The sequence below is a fragment of the Pituophis catenifer genome, unplaced genomic scaffold, assembly GCF_029215685.1.
Source record: "Pituophis catenifer annectens isolate HBS135680 unplaced genomic scaffold, rPitCat1.0.hap2 SCAF_2, whole genome shotgun sequence".
NCBI classification, from domain to species: Eukaryota; Metazoa; Chordata; class Lepidosauria; order Squamata; family Colubridae; genus Pituophis; species Pituophis catenifer.
Window position 1 is genome coordinate 282,520,467 of NW_027256882.1, and position 16,085 is coordinate 282,536,551.

The 16,085-nt window shown below is 39.4% G+C and overlaps 1 protein-coding gene across 1 annotated transcript in view; it reads right to left on the minus strand.

Annotated features, from left to right (window-relative positions):
* Positions 1-16,085, minus strand: part of DCC (DCC netrin 1 receptor) — a 764,852-nt gene that overhangs the window by 80,634 nt on the left and 668,133 nt on the right. The window contains exon 22 of the mRNA XM_070934567.1: positions 14,884-14,949. Within this exon, the coding sequence (XP_070790668.1) occupies positions 14,884-14,949 (66 nt within the window). The remainder of the gene's footprint in view (positions 1-14,883; positions 14,950-16,085) is intronic.

The window sequence follows — 16,085 nt, forward strand, 5'->3', positions numbered from 1 at the left end:
TAAGCAATAGGAGATGAAGTTAGCTCAGCTCTCCGATAATTACCAAGTCATAAGGCTTGGTAGAAATAGAATACCTACAGAAATATAGCAAACAACAGAAGAAGAATCTGTTAAGGTTCTAACAAAATTAGGTCTACAAATGTGGAAAACAATACAGTGACCAACAGAGCGGAAGAGATCAATCTATATAGCTGTCGGGCCTGGAAGACATCTTTTACAGTTGGGCCTTCAGGCCTGCCACATTTTTTCTACTGTGGGAAAATGGGAGGGGGGATTGTATAGAGCTTGGGTGATATATAGTCAAAATAACATTCTTTTCTCAGAGAGGCAAGGCCACGGTGCCCTGCAGCTGCCCCGAGGGGACTGGGAGGTATCTTCAGTTTTGGATGTGCCTGATTGGATCATGTGATGGACATATGGGTGCTGGGCAGGGACTTGAATTTTCTTTTGGGTGGGGGAAACCTGGAAGCTTTCAGATTCGGGTTTTCCCAGATGTGATAATATGACATCTTCAATAAAATGGAACTTTAAGGAAATTCAAGCCTTGGAGTCTTCTTTCATTAGGGGTGTTACTTGGAACTCTGAGCATTACTAAAGAAAGGAGACTTAACAGAGCTTGCAAAGCAGCACACAATGTCCTTAATTTCACATGCTAACATGTTAGAATGCTACTGTATATGAAAAGGACAATACCAGATGTTTATTATGGTTTTAAAAAAAACTGAAAAACAAGAGACATTATAGATGTTGCATGCTGGATAATTGAGAAAGCCAACAATCTCCAAAAACAAGTTTACTGGTGACTGATGATTAAAGAAAAAAAGCCTTTGATTGCATAGACCATGCAAAGTTGTGGAAGGTCTTTAGGAAAATTAAAATCCCAAAACATCTCATTGTCCTCATGCAAAGTCTACAGTGAAGATAAGACATAGCAAGACAAAATGGTTCCAGGGCAACATACCATCCTGGTCCAGTGTCAGTTGAAAAAAAGTTTTTCAATTACCCAATCTAGGGTTGAGAGGGAAAGGCTGGTTCAAAGACATGTAACCAGCATATGACCTTAGGAGAGGACTACATCTGGGTCTCCATACTCTTGCTGAATGTCCAAAGGTGCTTTTTCAAGAGGCAACTGGTTTTTTTTTTCTTTTGAAGATGTTCTTTTGAAGAAGCTTCTTGGATGAGAAGTGAAACGTCTTCAAAAGAAAAAAAGAAAAGAAACTCCAGTAGCCTCCTGAAAAAGCACCTTCGGGACAACCATGACCTGGATGACTGAGAGTCTCTACAGACTTCTTGCTGAATGTATTAGAGACCCAAATATTGCTGAAATCTGCACTTTACAGACTTTCTTTTAGTATTGTTTAGTACTTACTTCACATAAAAGTCCCAAATCTATACTTTACTGTAGCATATACCCCTAATGTTTTTATTAGAGAATTATTCAGACAAAAATGTATTTTTCTAGGAGAAAATTAGGTTATATTCTTAGCTAAGTATGGACAAAAAAAGTTACACCTGAGAAGAAATGTGCATTGAAATGCATGTGGATATTAGTGCTTTCCCCCCCCCCCACCTTGTCAAATTAATATCCTGCAATTTATAAAATGAGAAATTAGAAGAAAGCTGCTACTAAAATGGAATTCTTCTTAACTCTTAACCCTAGAGGCAACAAATAGACAATGGGATAGCAATGGATGTTCACTTGCCTTGGCACTAGAGGTTCCTTGTCCTACCTGCTTTAATTGATTAATTAGTCCTTTAATTGAAAATAAAACAAGGTAATGTGGCTGTCAATGAAGCACTATGCTTAGTGACAGGATGCCTCAAACCTACACCAATTGAGAAAATATACCCTCTTGCTGGCATTACCCCACCTAAGATCAGGAGAGAAGTAGAATAGAATAGAATAGAATAGAATAGAATAGAATAGAATAGAATAGAATAGAATAGAATAGAATAGAATAGAATAGAATAGAATAGAATAAACAGAGTTGGAAGGGACCTTGGAGGTCTTCTAGTCCAACCCCCTGCTTAGGCAGGAAACCCTACACCACTTCAGACAAATGGTTATCCAACATCTTCTTAAAAACTTCCAGTGTTGGAGCATTGACAACTTCTGGAGGCAAGTTGTTCCACTCATTAATTATTCTAACTGTCAGGAAATTTCTCCTTAGTTCTAAGTTGCTTCTCTCCTTGATTAGTTTCCACCCATTGCTTCTTGTCCTGCCCTCAGGTGCTTTGGAGAATAGCTTGACTCCCTCTTCTTTGGGGCAGCCCCTGAGATATTGGAACACTGCTATCATGTCTCCCCTAGTCCTTCTTTTCATTAAACTAGACATACCCAGTTCCTGCAACCGTTCTTCATGTGTTTTAGCCTCCAGTCCCCTAATCATCTTTGTTGCTCTTCTCTGCACTCTGTCTAGAGTCTCAACATCTTTTTTACATCGTGGCGACCAAAACTGAATGCAGTATTTCAAATGTGGCCTTACCAAGGCATTATAAAGTGGTATTAACACTTCGCGTGATCTTGATTCTATCCCTCTGTTTATGAAGCCTAGAACTGTGTTGGCTTTTTTGGCAGCAGCTGCACTCAGTTGGCTCAGTAACAGCAGATGACAAGAGAGCTAAGCAAGAGAATGATCTTCAACATCCTCTGAACGGACATATGCCCCATGCCCGCTGACTCAGATGTAGGCAAGCTTTATCACAAGAACAAACATTCTTGAAGGTACACAAAAAGAAAATTGAATTAAAAGATGGAGGAAGGAGAACATTGAGCAGGGAATAACATTAAAGGAGGATATGGCTGAAGGATCTGATCTCCCTTATACTACCTGGAGGACCCTGAATAGGTTGAGAGTTGGAGTGCCTAAATGTAAAACCAGTATGCTCAAGTGATGGCTTTTAATGGGTAACAACTCACTATGTGAATGTAGAGAGACACAGAGCCTGGACCATCTGCTGGTATGTCGGCTACTACCAGAAACATGTACCAATGACTTATTTTTGGCAATGACAAAGCCAAGAAGGTGACTTCATTTGGGTAGTTTAAAGTTTGATTGTCCCTTTGGAACAATCTACCCCCAGAGATACAAGTGATCCCAGATCTCCAGGCTTTTCGTCAGGCCCTTAAAACCTACTTTTTTCAGTTAGCCGGGCTGTCCTGATTTTATGGTTGGTTTTAAAATTTGATATTGATTTTAATTGAAATTTTTAAATTATGGGCCAAATTTTATTTAATTATTTTAAATCTATTTTTTGTGTATGAATGTTTTATATTTGGCTGTTCACCGCCCTGAGTCCGGAAGGAGAAGGGCGGTATAGAAATCTGAAAAATAAATAAAATAAATAAATAAATAAATACAATGAGAATGAGAATGAGAATGAGAATGAGGGGGGGGAAAGGAAGGAAGGAAGGAAGGAAGGAAGGAAGGAAGGAAGGAAGGAAGGAAGGAAGGAAGGAAGGAAGGAAGGAAGGAAGGAAGGAAGGAAGACCCAGAATCACTTGACACTGAGATGTGCATTGTATAAATTTAATTAATTAATAAATAAATATTTCAGGATCCTCTTTCTCTCAAAGGATGCCAGAAATCCTGATGGTACAGTATAGAGCAATACAAGTTACAAGGTAGTAGGAAAATGATCATATGTACAAATGTGAGTGATTGGAAATGGGAGGGGATTATATGATTTGCCTTGTTGTGCAAACAAGTCCAGTCTCTTCTGTCTAAAATTAGCAACCACATCTATTCATGTATCATCAATCATTTGTGCAAAGTTTGTGGAATTCCAGACAGGATTCTCAAACATACATATTGCCTTGTCAGTATGATCTGGAACTTCCTTTCTTCCTTGCAGAAGCTCTCTAAGATTATTTGCAGAATATTTTGTTCCGAATATGCCATAAAGAATTATAGAGCATGGTGTTACTGTACTTTGGTAGTAGTAAATGGAGCTGTGTGGAATTTTCCTGCATGGTTCTGCAATGTTCTTCATACATTTATTGATCCATGGATCAAATCTTAAATACATATCCTGTGCATTGTCCAAGGGTAGGCAAATGTCTTAATTTTATTCCTTTTCAGTTTCTATTTCCAAATATCACACAATTGTTTTTTTTTTCTTATTTTCTCATTTTCGTAAATACTAAAGTCAGATTGTCTATGCAATAAACTTTTTAAATGTTTGCAATATACATCTATATATATTTTGGAGAACATTTCTGGAAGGTTTTTTCCTATTTTGCCTAATGTATATGAACTATTTTCTTTGCTACATTTTTAGGAATATATTCATTATTTGATACCCTTTTCCACAGTGTTCTTTTTATATTATTGTCAAATAAACTCTGAATTCCAAATAACCCAGTTTCCATTCTCGCACTGATTTGAAAGTATTAAATTAGATAAATCTGCATTCAAATGCAAATGAACATAATCATTCCCACATCCAAAAAAATGAAATTGTTTGGATCAGAACCATTATTTGCAAACTCAGAAAACTCAAACTGCCCAAGGAGCTGCTGATCCAGTTCTACAGAGGAATTATTGAGTCTGTCATCTGCACCTCCATAACTGTCCCGTTTGGTGCTGCAACCCAACAAGACAGACAGACTTCAGAGGATAATTAGAACTGCAGAAAAAACAATTACTACCAACCTGCCTTCCATTGAGGACCTGTATACTGCACTAAAAGAGGGCTGTGAAAATATCTACAGACCCCTCACATCCTGGACATAAACTGTTTCAACTCCTACCCTCAAAACGATGCTAGAGAGCACTGCACACCAGAACAACTAGACACAAGAACAGTTTTTCCCCGAATGCCATCACTCTGCTAAACAAATAATTCCCTCAACACTGTCAAATAATTTACTAAGACTGTATTACCATTATTCTTCTCTTCCTTACTAGTATCTATCTCTTCCCACTGATTACTGTAACTATCACTAAGTGTTGTATCGTTTTATTCTTGATGAATGTATTTTATTCTCCTCATGTACACTGAAAGCATATACACCTAAGACAAATTCCTTGGGTGTCCAATCACACTTGGCCAATAAAGAATAAAGAATGATATTCTAAATAAAGAAAGAATTCTATGTACATGGCCACAGCATGGGTTCCTGAAATGTGATGAAGATACCTCATAGGAGGGTTTATGAGACTCATTTTCTTTAAAAAAAAAAAAAAAAGTAAGGTGTTTTTCGCTGGAGAAATATATCTGTGACACAAAGATATAAAAGATTAGAATTTATGAGAAATATCCAACTCACCTGATCTATAGGAAGTCAACAACATACCGTTCCACTTTCATATTTTATTCCTCTTACCTGTTTTGTTTATTATTACTATTTTTGTAAAGAAGCTACATATAAAAACAGACTACAATTTACTGCCTGCCAAGGCCGTATGAATTCTGCTCCAGAAAACAAAAGAATAGAAAAGAAACAGGCTGTGGTTTAGAACAGAAGCCTAAGAAGAGAAAAATATGGTTTGATATATCAGAGAAAAAAAGCAAAAACCTACCAAAATTTATCATGGGCTTGCACTGCTACATGAAGATGTATCCCTATTTACCTTAAAAAAAAAAAAAAGCAGGCCTCAATGAACTCCCATTACAAAAGAAAGACTAGTCATTAAAAAAAAAAAATCTTTGTAAAATATCCAGCCTCCCTACCATGTCAACGTAGGGACAATAGGGGGAAAAATAATAAATATCAATTAAAATTAATTACCCATCAAATACGTAATGGAATTTGCTAGTACCTTCCAGACTGAACCACTTTATTGGGAAATGAACTTTCATGAACAGCAACTCCAATAAAATGGGTTAGTCTTGAAGGCATCACCAGAATTTATGTCTAGCTTGTTGCCGCAGACTAAACATGGATCTTCTCCCCATCTAAACAATATGGTAACCTGTTTGTAGAGCATAAAACATAGAAAAGAACATAGAATAACAGAGATGGAAGGGACCTTAGAAGTTTTTTAGTCCAACTCCCTACTTGAGCAGAAGACCCTATACCAGCGGTGAAATGCTTCCGGTTCGGACCGGATCGCCCGATCCAGTAGCGATGGCGGGTGGTGGTTCGGAGAACCGGTAGCAAAAATCCCTGCGCCCCCCGCTCCAATGCCCAGCTGAGCCGCACGATCATCAGAGGCTTTTTTTTTTTTTTTTACTTTTAAAAGCATTTTTTCTACAACCTCTTCCGACGAAAAAATGCTTTTAAAAGTAAAAAAAAAAAAGCCTCTGATGATTGTGCGGCTCGGCTGGGATCCTCAGAGGCTTTTCAAAGCATTTTTTTCTGCAACCTCTTGGCCGAAGAGGTGGTTAAAAAATTGCTTTGAAAAGTCTCTGACGATCCCAGCTGAGTTGCCTAATCGGCAGAGAGGCTTTTCAAAGCATTTTTTAAAAAGCCTCTCTGATGATCCCAGCTGAGTTGCCTGATCGCCAGAGGCTTTTCAAAGCATTAGAAAAAATGCTTTGAAAAGTTAGGAAAAAAAAAGTTGGCCACCCCCACCCCCCTCCCAATCAAGCCATGCCCACAGAACCGGTAGTAACACATTTTACATTTCACCCCTGCCCTATACCCGTGATGGCAAACCTATGGTACCACCGTGCCAGAGGTGGTACGCAGAGCCCTTTCTCTGGGCACGTGCGCCATTGCCAGCTGTTCTTCTGGTTTCTGTTGCACAAGGTTTTTACGGGTACCGGAGCACCAGAAAATGGCTTGATAATGACCCAAAACCAGCCCAACAAATGGCCCAAACCAGCCAAAAAACAGGTATGCGTGTGTCAGCCAACTGGTCTTTGGGTTTCCGGTGCTCCAGCGTGTGTGAAGACTAGTTGGCCGGCGTGCATGCGTGTGCCGGAAACCCAAAGACCATCTGGCTGGCACACACACACATGCACATGAATGCACGCAGGTTCTGGTTTGGGCACTCAGTGCCAAAAAGGTTTGCCATCACTGCCCTATACCATTTCAAATAGTTGTCCAGTCTCTTTTTGGAAGCCTCCAGTGATGGAGTGCCCACAGCTTCTGAAGGCAAGTTATTCCATTGGTTGATTGCTCTCACCGTTAGGAAATTTCTCCTTAGTTCTTGGTTGCTTCTCTCCTTGGTTATTGTTTCCATCTATTGTTTCTTTTGGTGCTTTGGAAAATAGTTTGACCCAGGGGTGAAATCCAAAATTTTTCCCTACTGGTTCTGTGGGTGTGGCTTGGTGGGCGTGGCAGGGAAGGATATTGCAAAATCTCCATTCCTACCCCACTCTGGAGCCAGCCAGAGGTGGTATTTGCCGGTTCTCTGAACTACTCAAAATTTCTGCTACCGGTTCTCCAGAACCTGTTAGAACCTGCTGGATTTCACCCCTGGTTTGACCCCTCATCTTGGTAGGAGCCCCTCGAATATTGGAACACTGCTATTGTTAGGATATGGTTTGAGCCTAACAAGTTGTCCAGGCAATATCTGTGTTCTGTGACTTTAATCTGAATATGTATTGTGTGACTTTAAAGTTTTCCTGCTGATTCATTGTAATGCTGAATCATGCTGTAATTAGATAATCACTGGTTGTGAACGTATTTAAGAAAGGTACTGTGAAGTATTCAGTTGGTGATATGCTACCATTGTGTGAGGAGTTGCTACCATTGTGCTATCATCGTTGGATGGATCTGCTACCATCGTGGTTTGTGAACCAGAGTGAGTTTGTTATTCTAACCAACTACTGTTTGTGTGGTAAGAAGATATTTGTAACTTTGGACTGATTTAACTGGCAAAGACTTGGATTTGTTTAAAGACTATGAGATTGTTTTTCCACTATAAAGTAAACTTTTGATAAACCAGTTTGCATATCTCTTATTCATTGCTCTCAGCAACGTTTCTCTGTGCTCTACACTCTGCTGGTTGGTAACACAACAACAATATCCTTAACAGCTATCATGTCCTTCTTTTCACTAGACTAGACATAACCAATTTCTGTAACCTTTCTTTGTATGTTTTAGCTTCCAGCCCCCTAATCAGTTCATTATAAAATGAACTGACCCTCCATCTGCAAATACCACTCTTTTTTTCCTTTTATATTCAACAATTCTCTCTTACAAACCAAATCTTACGTGTACAGGGATTTAACTTCTTCCTCTTATTAGCACAAGAAAAAAATACAGAATGGGGAATAAGGTGCAAGAAAGAAATCAGTAGAGAGAGAAGGGGGAAAACTTGACCTGTTTGCAGTATAAGAAAGAGTTAAAATTTGCTAGGAAAATAGTTCTTCCCACAGAACTCTTAACCTTCAAGCTATTCTTCAGGTTTTTTTCCAGCAGTGATATTTGCACCTCTTGACATTTCTTTTATTTTAAACAGCGTCTTCTGTTCTAATCAACTGATGTGAAGTAAAATAGGTAAGATGACAGCCTTAATCATGGCTAACTATTTGCAGGGAAAACTCTCATTTGGAACATACAGTCAATCGTGTCTCGTGCCATTCCCAAGAAACCCAAAATGATGTGATCCAGCCGAGAAAAATGACATGGAAAGGCAGACCAGTCTGTTTCTCTCGATATGCTGAAGGAAAAGCAAATGCAAATGTATGTTTTCTTCTCTGCACTCTATTAGGGGACTGGAGGCTAAAACATATGAGGAACAGTTGCAGGAATTGGGTATGTCTAGTTTAATGAAAAGGAGGACTAGGGGAGACATGATAGCATGTTCCAATATCTCAGGAGTTGCCACAAAGAAGAGGGAGTCAAGCTATTCTCCAAAGCACCTGAGGGCAGGACAAGAAGCAATGGATGTAAACTAATCAAGGAGAGAAGCAACCTAGAACTAAGGAGAAATTTCCTGACAGTTAGAACAATTAATCAGTGGAACAACTTACCTTCAGAAGTTGTGAATACTCCAACACTGGAAGTTTTTAAGAAGATGTTGGATAACCATTTGTCTGAAGTGGTGTTGGATTTCCTGCCTAAGCAGGAGGTTGGACTAGAAGACCTCCAAGGTCCCTTCCAACTCTGTTATTCTATTCTTCTATTCCATTCTTCTTTTTTACCTAAATTGGTTTTTTCCCCCCTCTTTTTAAAAAGCGAGGTCCTTTAAAATCCGAGGCTGCCGAAAGGAACTGTCTTATCTTTCACTAAGGCTTTAGAAAACAGAGGGAGCTTTACAAGGTTTAAGGGAAAGTAACACAGAAAGCTGGAAAAACATCAAAGCCAGGCTGATGTCATTTCCTACTGCACTAAAATCCATTAGGTTAGGAGTTGGTGAAGCTCATCAGACATCATTATTACCATTATGTCCTTGAAGATGGAATAAGAGGAGTGATGGACTTTTATTTTCCTGCCCACTGGTGTTTATGGCATAATGGGCCTCCTATCTGCCGACTCATTTGATTGCCTGCTTTAATGCTCTGCTCACAATCTGGCACAAAATATGTTAAATTAATGTATTGTGTAGCATACTTGATTCAAAATTATGATTGCTATCCTTTCAGCAATAATTAATATATATCAAGTTCGGTCTGATGATCTCTCTCTGTTTATGTCAATGAAATCGCTGAAAGAGACGGCACACTAAATTGTACGGTCCCTAGTAACGGCTTCCGTGCTTTCTTATATTGGTTTTTGCTAAGGCAATTTAGCAGGGATTAGTGGATCAGAAGAGGTCTTCTTTTAATTGTCTCCTTTAGGGGATAGAGTCCCACTTCAGCCAATTTTTGTATGAAAACTTGCATGTGGGATCAATAGCAGCTTCTAAAGTATTCTTTGAAGATAGGCTCCAATTGAACACATTGTAGATGTGTAAATCCAGATGTTGCTAATACATAACAATAAAAAATAACCCTGCTAGATCAGGTAAAGGCCCACCGAAGCCCAATATTTTGAACCAAAGCCTTTTTATCCTTTGTTGTCCTGTAGCTGACATTTGGAGATGTGCTACCTCTGAACTCGGAGACCACATGTAATCTTTAGGACGAATAGCCTTAGTAGACTGGGCCTCTATGAAGCCATCCAATTCATGTTAATACTACTCTAGTAATACCTATTGCCCAGTCTCTCTCTTTTTTTTTTGCAAGTTTTTTGTTTTTTTTATTTTTTTACAAATATATCAGTGCATGAACAGTGTGGCACCTGGTTATCATACATTCTAATGCGAATAAAACTAGTAAAATTAATCATAATTATTTCATTCAATCAACTTATTTCTATTAATAATACACATTTATATTAAGTTGCAGTTTATCATTATCCAATTATTCCTTGTTTTCTTGTTATTGCTTTTATTTTATTATATATAGGAGCCTGAGTGGCGTAGGAGGCTAATGCCTCCTACTAAGGCAGCATTTAACATCCAGCTGCCTGCAATTACTGCGAGTTCAATTCTCACCAGGCTCAAGGTCGACTCAGCCTTCCATCCTTTCTAAGGTGGGTAAAATGAGGACCCGGTTGTGGGGGCAATAAGCTGACTTTGTATAAAATATACAAAAGTATGAAGGCTATTGCTTAATGCATTGTAAGCCGCCCTGAGTCTCCGGAGAAGGGCGGCATATAAAAATAAAAATAAAAAAATAAAATAAATAAATAAATATAAAAGTAGATACACTAATATTTCCCCTTCACTTATCTCTATCTCTTATTCTAACTTTTAATAATATTGCCCTTTATTAAAAAACATTTTCTTTCTATCCTACCTAACGTCTAGTCATGTCGCCTACCTAAAAAAAGAAAAGAAAGCGAGAGAAAAAGAAAAGCAAATCAGAACAACAACAGAAAGGAGAAATCATCTATCCATCATCTCTTGCCCGCTTCAATACTTTAATTGCTATGCTTTTTTTGACTTGCCTCCCATATTCCTCTCTTGGATCTTTATCTCTGTCTGCAACTACTTCTTGGTTGTTCAATCTAGATATAACCCTATCACCAAGTCTTGAGATATAATATGACACCCTGGATTTAAACCATTCCATCACCATCTCATATACACAACAAAATATACATTTTGTTTCTCCAAACAAATATAAAAGAGGAATCTACCATTTATTCTATGTGAATGGTCCTTCAAGTAGTATGCAAGGTTTCCAGGGTCATATGTGGTCCTGGAACATCAAGTTGTAGCCTCAAAACCTTAGGATATATCTCTTAAAAAGCTCTCTTTCTCTCTCTCCCTCTCCCTTTCCCTCTCCCTCTCTCTCCCTCTCTCTCTCTTTCTCTTAAACATAGAACCATGACTTCCTATAGTCAATCATAATTTTACATGTGATATCCCAAAGGTGCTTTCCATGAGGAAACCATTAAATCATGAAGAAACCGTTCCCTGCCATTCACTTAGAACTGAAGAAACTTCTTCAGTTGAGAAGCGAAACATTTTCAAGGAAAAAGCCAGGAAAATCCATTTGCCTTTTGGAAAAGCACCTTTGGAACATCGATGACCTGGATGATTGAGAATCTCCATAGACTGCAATATTTTCATGAGCCTGTCCATCATTCTTTGTAAATAGCTGGGTTTTTTCGTTCCCTTATTTGATTTCGAACATTTGTACGTTTAGGGACAGGGGGAATCCGAGAAACAAACCTAGAAGGCCTTGGTTTCTATCACTAACAAGACAAAATTATAACAACAATCAAGAAGCTTCATTTATTCTGCCTTTGATACAGAAAATTGTTAGCTATCAAATAATATCCTGACTGTCAGCATCCAGATTTCATGATACTATTTCTGATTCATGCCCCTAATATACAAAGGGATATAATGACAACATTAAGCATTCCTTTTTCATTTCATGTGTTGAAAAACGAACCGATCTGATGTAATCAGCTATTGGCTTGGTACTAATGTTGTATTTTTATGAGTGGCTTTGTGCAACCTTCAGCTACTTATTTTTCCTAATGTATTCAATAGTTTGAAAATTCTGAATTCCCATTAGTCAGGGAATGGTGTAATGATAGCATGTTCAAACAAAGTTAGTAATTATTACATTGTATTAATCTTTTGAAAACCATAGGAGATTTTCCTTCACAGTTTGCTATATTGGGCCAGGCTTAATTAAAATTAAATTTCCATTAGGACCCTTAAAATATAAAATAGAAATGTTACATCCTCAAATGCATTTTACTTCTGCTAAATTACCATATTTTTCAGAGTATAAGATGAACTTAAATTTGGGTGCATCTTATACACTGAATGTAGCCCTGCCCACCCGCCGGCCCCTACCCTTTGGCCTCTGCCTCCCAGCAATTTGCCTCCTTGCAACAAACAGCAAACAGCCCGTTTCAGCTTCAACACAGCCTGATTAGCACAAGCAGCTGATTGTCTGGGGCTCCATGAAATGTCTCCATATTGCACTGAACAGCATCCTAGTGACAAGTATCCAAAACAATTACTAGATATCTATTGAAGAATTAATTTTTTAGGGAAATGTTCCATGCCAGTTCAAATAATTTGTATGCCATGGCTGTCAAACCAAAATCTTCTTAATTAAGAACATTCAAAACAATATTCCTAATCAGCAACTTTACTTGTTTCTTTTACCCTGCAATCAGCAGTAAATCGTTGTATGAATCAACATTCCTGGCAGCTATGTTACCTATGTAAAATGTTATGTGAGCAAAAGCTTTGCAAATTGCCAAGGAAGCCCACATGAATGTACGTAAGGAGCTACGTTATATTGACTTGTCTAAGATGGCTGGAATTTTGAATGACCATAAGTGAAATGAAGTGAAGGTTCAGAGGTTTAGTTAGTCTACGAACCACTGTAATCATAAATAGACAGCCTTATTAGGAAGTTACCATTGTGGTGGCAATGAAAAGTCAGATCTGTAGATCTGTGTTCTGCTTTGCCAGAAAATAATGTAGAGGGACATGGTTACCCATTTTTTCCCCGCCCTGATGTGATGGGAACACAACTCCGAACACGTATCAACCACACAAACACATGATTCAGCCATATAGACTGTCACAATTCTTGCTATTTGGGTGTGTTATATTCTGTTATGATTTGTTTATTGAAACATTTAAAGGAATAGAGTAAATAGCTGTATAAAAGGAAAACAAGGCAAAAAGGGACACAGCTGATAACAAGAAGGTACCAGTAAATAAGCAATGAAAAATTGTCATAAAATTTAAAATCCTCTATTTCAGGGGTGTCACACTTGATTTCATTGAGAGTCACATCAGGGTTGCGTTTGACCTTGGGGGGGGGGGCTGGGGGAAATGGGCGTGGTGGTCGTGGACAGCTCGACATCACTTGTGTTGGGGGCGCCAGTGGCGGCCTGAGCACTCTGCCAGCAAAAAACAGGTTCCCAAACTCAGTTTTCAGCTGTGACGGCCTCCTGCAACCCCTTGCCAGCAAAAACGGTGCTCGGGTGGGCTGCATGTGGCGTTTCCAAGCTCCATTTTCACTGGCAGAGGCACTGCGGGTCAGTCCGTCACTGTTTTCCAGTGGGCCAGATCTAAGCACCCCGAGGGCCAGATTCGGCCCCCCAGCCTTGAGTTTGATACCCCTGCTCTATTTCATTAATACATATGCATAGAAATGTACAGAACTAAGTTCATCATGTTACTTTTAAGAAACTCAAAATGTCTTACAATGCTTAAAAATCATAACCATGAAGAGCCTTGGTAGCACAGGGGTTTAAAGCACCCTGTTATTAACACAGCTGCCTGCAATTACAGCAGGTTCAATTCTCACCAGGCTCAAGGTTGACTCATCCTTCCATCCTTTCTAAGGTAGGTGAAATGAGGACCCAGTTTGTGGGGGCAATAAGCTGACTTTGTATAAATATACAAAAGTATGAAGACTATTGCTTAACACATTGTAAGCCGCCCTGAGTCTCCGGAGAAGGGCGGCATATAAATCAAATTAAAAAAAACAACACGATATTGATATTGATAGCATGACTGTATGTCAATGTTCCAAAATTAGATGTAGATGTAGATTGTAAATAGAAAAATGGAATGAAAAAAATGAAAAAGAAAGAAAAGAAAAATCAGTCAAAGCAGGGGTGAAATCCAATTTTTTTCCCTACTGGTTCTGTGGGCGTGGCTTGGTGGGTATGGCAGGGGAAGGATATTGCAAAATCCCCATTCCCACCCCACTCCTGGGGAAAGGATACTGCAAAATCTCCATTCCCACCCCACTCTGGGGGCAGCCAGAGCTGGTATTTGCCAGTTCTCCAAACTACTCAAAATTTCTGCTACCGGTTCTCCAGAACCTGTTAGAACCTGCTGGATTTCACCCCTGAGTAAAAGCAATATATTGTAAACTATGTTGGTAAAATCTTTTTAAGAATATTGCTAAATTGGACTTTGCCTGTTGGCTTTAAGTGAATATGCTGTAGTTAAGCTCTGAAGGTAAAGGTTTTCCTGTTATGGCATGTCCCACTCTAGTTCATGGTGCTTATTATCCCCATTTCTTGGCCAAGGGAGCTAGTATTGTCTGAAGACATTTTCCATGGTAATGTGGCCAGCATGACTATATTCCAAAGGCACACTGAATGCTGTTACCTTCCCACCAAAGTATATTTATTAATCTACTAACATTTGCATAACTGCTAGGTTATGTGGTGCTCGGGTCTTGAAATCAGACTGTCAGCTTTCCAGCAGACAAGCTCAGTGTCTTTAACCCCCCCCCCACAGATAAGCTCTGAACCAGTTAAAATCATCTCCATGCCCATTTCAGCCATGAAGTCAGTCAACCCATACTCTAACTTTTAAGAGGGACTCCTGTGCCAATTTACTTGAGGTCTTCCCAAAGTTGAAACTCTGGCCTCATCTAAGGGGCACTGAGATGAAATGGGAGAGAAGAAAAGGTAGAAAAATGTAAAAATCAGACAGATCAGACAGAAATAACCAATGACAATCGAAAAGGGAAGAATTTGGCTTTAGTCATATTTACCATTGAGGCTGCTCCTGTCAATCAAATTCGTGTCAACGGGCCAATAGGCTCCATCTCCATGACGACCTGAGGGAAAAAAACAAACAAACATCAGAACTGAATAGCCAGCTGAGTCCAGAGCTTGAAAGGGGGTCAGTGGGATGTTTAAGAGAGTCAACATTGTTAGAGAAGGCAATATTTGTAGGTCAACGTGAAAACAGACTTTCTAAAGTAAAATCTTGGAGGGCTTTGACTCCAGCTTTCCTTTACTATCCAGGGTTGCTAGTTTAAAGTGACAAAATAGGTGAAGAATGTGGTTCCAATCAGAAAATTTGCTCTCAAAAGATGAGAGATCTGATAGAAGAGCTGGGCATACTTCCCATGACCAACACATGTGATTTGCACTCCTTTTACAATGATTCAAATTCTCTCATAACTGTTCTGTCCCCGTCTCACACACGCACCCCCACAGACAGTCAATAGTGAAATAAACCAGCCGACAAAGGTTTCTCTAAGAGCAGAATTGGCAGCAACCCAGTGGCTGGCTGCCAAGAGTCTTTTACTTACGAAGGGAGTGTTTTTTCAAAGCCAACACACAAAAGATAAGAGAATACTCAAAAAGTCCAGCAATGCAGAGAGGTTTGTTCAATATCAGTTTTTGCTCATCACAGAGCTTGAACCGCCACCACACCCCCTTTTATACCCTGTGGGGTGTGGTCCAGTGACTCAGCCTAATCGCTGGCACACCTCTTCCTCTGCTGCGCACGCATATCTCTGCGACGCTGTCGAGGGTCCAGCCAAGACTCATCATCATAATCATTACTGTTCATCTGCGGCTGCGTGGAAGTGCTTGGCCCCAGCCCTCTCTCTTGGCCTTCGGAAGACACCGGAGGCATTGCCAGAGAGGAGGGTCCTGGAGAGGGAGGCCTTGCCAACTCCTCTCCTTCACTCTCGGAGTCCTCTCCTGCCGATATACACAGGCTTGGTGATCGGAGCCACAACACTAACTTCAGTTTTTACGTTTCTTTTCTAGTCCAGGTAACTGTATTATTCTATCAAGGGCCAGCCTCTTTCCCATAGAACGTAGATGCTTAACTTTTGGTACACATGGAAGTGGGTTGTGTAGAACTTTAAAAGTCTCTCCTGCACTTGGACTAAAACCAACACGGATGACTGAAATAATAATAATGGTAATGGTAATGGTAATGGTAATGGTAATGATG